The 7,500-nt window shown below is 45.5% G+C and overlaps 1 protein-coding gene across 6 annotated transcripts in view; it reads left to right on the top strand.

The window, feature by feature from the left end:
- Nucleotides 1-7,500, top strand: part of LOC121679585 (unconventional myosin-XVIIIb-like) — a 63,664-nt gene that overhangs the window by 21,669 nt on the left and 34,495 nt on the right. For all 6 annotated transcript variants that reach the window (XM_042058399.1, XM_042058397.1, XM_042058398.1 and 3 more), the window contains 9 exons: nucleotides 314-461; nucleotides 2,565-2,748; nucleotides 3,322-3,475; nucleotides 4,646-4,755; nucleotides 4,940-5,005; nucleotides 5,299-5,427; nucleotides 5,647-5,790; nucleotides 6,625-6,714; nucleotides 7,367-7,486. In XM_042058399.1, the coding sequence (XP_041914333.1) occupies nucleotides 314-461; nucleotides 2,565-2,748; nucleotides 3,322-3,475; nucleotides 4,646-4,755; nucleotides 4,940-5,005; nucleotides 5,299-5,427; nucleotides 5,647-5,790; nucleotides 6,625-6,714; nucleotides 7,367-7,486 (1,145 nt within the window). The remainder of the gene's footprint in view (nucleotides 1-313; nucleotides 462-2,564; nucleotides 2,749-3,321; nucleotides 3,476-4,645; nucleotides 4,756-4,939; nucleotides 5,006-5,298; nucleotides 5,428-5,646; nucleotides 5,791-6,624; nucleotides 6,715-7,366; nucleotides 7,487-7,500) is intronic.

Below are 7,500 nucleotides of genomic sequence, written 5' to 3'. Positions count from 1 at the left end.
GCTTAGCACAGAGATACCCAACAGGTGAGCGATAACCGACAGGTGTGAAAAAAATGTGTTACCAGCAGTAGAGTAGTAGGGTGGGTGACCTGCTAACATTAGAATAGCTTCTGGTGCAGGTGTGCCTGAACCTGAAAACAAGGTAGCCGATAATGGACTACAGGTATAAAAAAAAGCCTTATTACTAGCAGTACAGTAGGTACTTGTGACCTTGCATGAGAAGGTCTTTCTGATCCCTCTCTCCCTACCTCTTTCTCTCTCCCTCTCTCTCTCGCTGATCCCTCTCTCCCTCCCTCCCTCCCTCACCCTATAGTGCGTCAGTGTGAGCAGCCTCTTCAGTGTGAGATCGCCCATCAGCTGGGTGCTGACCCGGTCCGCTATGACCTGACCGGCTGGTTCGGACTGCTCCAGAACAACCCCTCTGCCCTCAACGCTGTGTCTGTGCTGCAGAACTCCACTCTGTAAGAACACATGCCCCCCAGCTAGCTCTGCAGGAGTGTGAGTGAGTGAGTGAGTGAGTGAGTGAGTGAGTGAGTGTGTGTGTGTGTGTGTGCTCTCCAGCCACTGGTGTCTCTCTAGCAGTATAGCAAAACATATACAATACAATAAAAATGGTATGGACAGTATAGCTATTGTACAGATCCAAGGTTCAGATGGTATAGACAGTATAGATATTTACAGATCCCAGGTTCAGATGGTATAGACAGTATAGATATTGTACAGATCCAAGGTTCAGATGGTATAGACAGTATAGATATTGTACAGATCCCAGGTTCAGATGGTATAGACCAGTGGTCCCCAAACTTTTTCTTCCGAGGGCCAGCTCACTATGCCTGGCTCCAAGAGTGGGCCAGAGACTCGGAGTAGTTCTATATCACTAACCATAAATAGCTTAGTGCTGTGAACAACAGCAGTCTACCTTAGTTGAATATTCTATTACATTTAATCATAGGCTATTGCAATTTAATACCATTGTTAGCTGTGTTTATATTGTCATCATGCCATATCAGTGTAAAATTAAATAATACTAATAAAAAAACGTTTGCATTCCCAAAAGTATTAGCAGGGAGTCCCAAAACGTATATTTTATTAAATAATGTGTGAACTCTGAATTCTGTGTCTGCATACACAGCTCAAGTTGTGAATATCCTACAAATAATTTAAAGTTCTCAAACTAAGAGAATTTTATGAAGTGCTGAAGTGGTCTGAAATGACCACCATTCTAACTTTCAGTCACCTGATGAGAACTTTGTGAACTCTTTGTATGAACATTTGAACGAGTGAATAAAAAATAGAAATAATTATCACAGAAAGTCCCAGAAATATGACTTGAATAGAAGTTAGTTAGTTATTAACAATTAATTGATACATTTTTAAAATACTTTGAGCACTGATGCAGTCAGCATAGGCCTCTTACATTGTTTGCAGGTAGGCCTATATTTCATTCTGTTTTCGATGGCAAACGCAAAACAGCGCCAAAACAACCACCGGTGGACAAAAAGAGTATTACATGTGTACTGTTAACTCATTGAATGCCAAGCTGTTTTCGGGAGCTTTGTCCTAGAGTGCCAGCAATCTAGACCATTGTTGATGATTTTTGTACAGCCACAGCATATTCTGTGTTATAACTATGAACACATACAATGGCTCGATTAAAAGGTGTGACTTTAAGCTCTCGGTGGGTGCAAACCGTGTATTTCTACACACCTCTGTTCCTGAGAAATCCCAAGCTAAACAGTGGCTAGTTTTCATCAAAATCACTGTTTTTTTCTAGAAATGGAGATATAACGTCTTTCATGAAATATGAAGTGTTGCCTGTTACTTACTTGTGTAAACTTTTCGGGAAGTGATCAGCGAGACCTGGCGAGACTGCCACCTAGTGATAGACCCACGAAAATGGCCTGGTTTTGACCTGATGTGCATGCGTCACTGATTCGACCCAAAGCGGCAACCGAGTTATGATAAAATGTCCAGATAAAATGTCCAGATTGTGCGTTTTCATGAGTTTTTGATCATATATTTCATTTCCATTCATCACAGAGTTCCCAAAATCACATATAAGGTGTGTTAGAGTGTCTAGTTTTGTAATTAAAAAAAAGAAGCTAAAAACATAATATTACGTTTTTGGCACTCAACGCATGGGAAGGAAAAACGTAATATTACGTTTCTGGCACTCAATGAGTTAAGACTCGCCATAGAGAATGAATGGGGGAAATTGCGGAGGTTTTAGTTTGACGATGTTGTACTCCCGTGCGGGCCGGATGATATATACTACGGACATGTTTTGGGGGGCCACCCAAAATGAGGTGGCAGGCCGTATCCGGCCCGCAGGCCGTAGTTTGGGGACCAGTGGTATAGACAGTATAGATATTGTACAGATCCCGGGTTCTGAGTCTATAGACAGTATAGATATTGTACAGATCCCAGGTTCAGATGGTATAGAGTCTATAGACAGTATAGATATTGTACAGATCCCAGGTTCAGATGGTATAGTAAGTATAGATATTGTACAGATCCCAGGTTCATGCCCCTCTTGTGTGTCTGTGCTCGCCCTCCTCCCTCAGGACGTTGGTGAAGAGTCTGTTCTCTGCGCGCGCCGCTGTGCCCCCCCTGTGTCGCGGTCTGGGGGGGATGGAGGGGGGGTCTCAGCGCTCTCTGGAGCGGAGCGGAGCGGTCAGGAAGACCTTCAGCGCCGGCATGGCCGCCATCAGGAGACACTCACACAGCATCTCAGTTAAACTGCAGGCGGTGAGACACACACACAGACACACACTCATAGTAGTTTGTTGCAATTGTTATGTCATCTCATGATGAAAGAGTTAATTCAGTAATGGAAAGGGTATGACCCTCCACTCTCTCTCTTTCTCCTTCTCTCTTTCTCCTTCTCTCTCTTTCACTTTCTCTCTCTTTCTCTCTCCTCTCTCTCTCTATCCTATCTCTTCCCCCCTTCTGTCTCTCTCTTTATCTCTCTCTCCTTTTTATCCTCCTCTCTCTCCTCTCTCTTTATCTCTCTCCTCCTCTCTCTCTATCTCTCTCCTCCTCTCTGTCTATGTCTCTCTCTCTCCTCCTCTCTCTTCTCTCTTTTCTCCTCTCTATCTCTCTCTTCCCCTCTCTCTCTATCTGTTTCTCTCTCCTCCTCTCTCTTTCTATCTCTCTCCTCCTCTCTCTCTATCTCTCTCCTCCTCTCTCTCTATCTCTCTCCTCCTCTCTCTTCTCTCTTTTCTCCTCTCTCTATCTCTCTTCCCCTCTCTCTCTATCTGTTTCTCTCTCTTCCACTCTCTCTCTCTCTCTCTCTCTCTCTCTCTCTCTCTCTCTCTGCAGGATGCTCTGGTGAATCTAATTCGCCGTGCTTGTCCAGTCTTCCTGCAGTGTGTGAGTGCAAAGGCAGATGCAGCAGGAGCATTTGACATTCCAGCACTCCGCACCCAGCTCCACTCCACCAACACCCTACAGACCCTGCAGCTGTACCGCACAGGTGCACACACACACACACACACACACACACACACACACACACACACACACACACACACACACACACAATCACAGACACACACACACACACACACACACACACACACAGTCACAATCACACACTCAAACACACATACACATACACACACACACACACACACACACACACACACACACACACACACACACACACACACACACACACACACACACACAGTCACAGTCAGTCACAGTCACACACTCTCTCTCTCACACACACACACACACACACACACACACACATACATAGACACACATTCAGAGACACACACATACACAAACACACATACACAGACAGCAGTTTTCACAGCCCCCAGCATTCTTATGCCCTAAAAGAAACTGATATGAAAAACTTATGGGAGTTCTCTCTCTCTGTCTCTCTGACACACACTCCTGTTCACTGACCTCCACTGAACCACAGCAGAGGGCTCAACATGATGTGATGCGTTGTACTGCGCTGCGTTGAGTTTTGTTGCGTTGCCATGTCAACGCATCACCTTAATCTGTACACATGCGCATGCAGCCACACGTGCTATAGATATAAGCTCACACACACTGATACACAAGCAGATGTACTGTACATGCACAAGGCGCTACAATGACACACATACAAACACACTCTCAAACACTCACACACACACACACTCACACTCTATCCTTCGTCAGGTTACCCAGAGCACACTCTCTCACACACACACACACACACACACACACACACACACACACACACACACACACACACACACACACACACACACACTCACTCACTCACTCACACTCTCTCCATCTCTCTCTCTGTCAGGTTACCCGGAGCACACTCACACACACACACACACACACACACACACTCACTCACACTCTCTCCATCTCTCTCTCTCTGTCAGGTTACCCGGAGCACACTCACACACACACACACACACACACACACACACTCACTCACACTCTCTCCATCTCTCTCTCTCTGTCAGGTTACCCGGAGCACACACACACACACACACACACACACACACACACACACTCACTCACACTCTCTCCATCTCTCTCTCTCTGTCAGGTTACCCGGAGCACACTCACACACACACACACACACACTCACTCACTCACACTCTCTCCATCTCTCTCTCTCTGTCAGGTTACCCGGAGCACATGTCTCTGAGCGACTTCCGCTGCCGTTTCCAGGCGTTGTCTCCCCCAGTGATGAAACGCTACGGCTCTGTGTTCATCACGCCTGACGAGAAAAAGGTCAACATTCACACACACACACACACACACACACACACACACACACACACACACATCTCCCATACATGTACACACACACACACACACACACACACACACACACACACACACACACACACACATCTATCCATATCACCTCTAGTAAGCAAAAGGTCAACTCAACGCAGACACATGCATTTTTCAGGCAGTGGAAGAGCTGCTTGTGGAACTGGACCTGGAGAAGAAGAGTACTATCCTGGCAGTCAGCAGGGTGAGTGTGTGTGTGTGTGTGTGTGTGTGTGTGTGTGTGTGTGTGTGTGTGTGTGTGTGTGTGTGTGTGTGTGTGTGTAAATGTAACAAACTGTAAACTTGTAACTTAAAATTGTAAAAATCCGGTTGTTGTGGATTTTAAAAGGTGTTTTTTTTTCTTTTCAATATCATTCCTTTTATTTTTTGTGATGTATTCTTGTTTGTGTTATTACATTGCATTAATTGCATAAAAGTGCATTAAAATGTGTGTGTTTGCTGTGTGTGTGTGTGTGTGTGTGTGTGTGTGTTTTGCAGGTGTTCATGAAACGGGGAATGTTGCAGTATCTGGAGCAGCAGAGAGACCAGCTCCTGAGCGACTGGCTAGTGCAGCTGCAGGCCTGCTGTGAAGGTCATCTGGCTCGCCAGCGCTACCGACGCATGAAGGTGTGTGTGTGTGTGTGTGTGTGTGTGTGTGTGTGTGTGTGTGCGCGTGAGTGCATGAGTGAAGAGTGTGTGTGTGTGTATATGTGTGTGTCTGTCTGTGCGTATGCGTATGCGTGTGCTTGTGTGCCTGTGTGTGTGTGTGTGTATGTGTGTATGTTCTCCTGGCCAGCCCCACAAATACATAAATGTGTGTGTGTGTGTGTGTGTGTGTGCCTGTAGGTTCAGCAGATGGCCGTGAGGTGCCTCCAGAGGAACGTCCGCGCGCTGACGGCCGTGTCCAGCTGGTGCTGGTGGAAACTGCTCTGCAGAGTGCGCCCCTTGCTGGACGTTAACATAGATGACCACAAGTTCCGCACCAAAGACGTGAGTGTGTGCTCTGAGTTTGTGTAAGCAGTCCCCGATCCCTAACAATTAGCAGATGCTCCATATGTTCTTGGAGCAGCATTGAGAGATGATCCCTAACTCAATCTGGAACTTTCTACTGTACTAACAGTATGGGTGCGAAATGTGTATTTTGCTGACAGTGCATGCACACTGCAGGGTTGTGCAACATTGGAATTGCAATTCTGCTTCCAGTTTGCTACCTCAATTGAAATGCAAGTGAAATTCAAAAATTTAATTGGAATTTCAGAGCCAGTTTCAATTTAATTCTGGAATTTTGCACAACCCTGGCACACTGTGCACAGAGCAAAGTCAGACACCCAAAGTGGGCAAAGTCCGGCCAAAATTAATTAATAAAAGATATACAGTATAGATGGATCAGAATTTAACACTGGTTGCATGTGATTGGTTTATTCAAATTTACTTCACCTGATAGGTGTCGTCCATTTCCCAGTCCCGTCTTGACGTAGCTTCCCGCTAACTATATCACCACCGAACTTGGGCCCTATGAGTTACTTTATAGTTGTCAGTGTCACATCAGACTTTAGATTATTTCTGTATAACTGAACTAGTCACAGATGAAACAGTAATAAAACTTTCCTCGAGCGTACCGACTTTTCAGCTGATTATGATTGACAGTAGAGCCAGACATCTTTACAACAGTATAACACAGGCGATGTTATTAGATGTCAAGGACTTTTGAGATGTACGTGTATGGGTCTAGTGCTCAGTGTGTGCTTGTGTGTGTGTGCTTGTGTGTGTGTGTGTGTGTGTGTGTGTGTGTGTGTGTGTGTGTGTGTGTGTGTGTGTGTACAGGATGAGATTACTGCTTTGCGAAGACGTCTGGAGAAGTCAGAAAAGGAGAGAAATGAGCTTCGACAGAATGCAGACAGTCTAGAGACAAAGGTACAAATGCACACACACACACACACACACACACACACACACACACACACACACACACACACACACACACACACAGAGACTCACACTTACACATACATACTCATAAACATACACACATTCACAGACATACACACATTAGGACAAAGAGAGTGATGAACACTGTCCACCCTCTCCAATGTTTCTTTCCTGCTTAGAGAGACCTGCCAGGCAAGTAGTGCATTACGACGATGATGATGATGATGATGATGAAGATGTCTGGCCTTTAAAGTTTAACAGGAGTGTGTGATTTATATAGGCTCACAATGTCTGACCTCATACATCAGAGTCTCAGAAGATTAGCTCCTACATTCCTCGCTCTGTGTGTGTGTGTGTGTGTGTGTGTGTGTGTGTGTTTGAGCTCGAGCTTAAGAGATTAGCTCTTCCACTATGATAAATGGGTTGTACTTGTAGGGAGATTGATTGGTTGGAGTACATTGGTAATGAGCGTGTGTGTGTGTGTGTGTGTGTGTGAGGTTGACAAAAGCTTCCATTAGTCGGCATCAGTGCTGTGAAAACTTGCACGCCTGTGTAAGTCTCTGTGTGTGTGTTTAGGTCATGGCCCTCTTCTGTGATGTATGTGTATTAATATTCTGGTGTGTGTGTGTGTGTGTAGGTGACGGCCATCTCATCTGACCTGAGTGATGAGCGTTTCAGAGGGGAGGCGGTGAGCCAGGCCCTGGATGTGGAGAGGGCTGAGAGATTACGACTGAGCAAAGAAAACAAGGAACTACAGGTACTCTTCCCAGT

This window comes from Alosa sapidissima, chromosome 13 (genome assembly GCF_018492685.1).
Source record: "Alosa sapidissima isolate fAloSap1 chromosome 13, fAloSap1.pri, whole genome shotgun sequence".
NCBI classification, from domain to species: Eukaryota; Metazoa; Chordata; class Actinopteri; order Clupeiformes; family Clupeidae; genus Alosa; species Alosa sapidissima.
The sequence above is the reverse complement of the archived record's forward strand: the minus strand, read 5'-3'. Positions and strand labels throughout refer to the sequence as shown.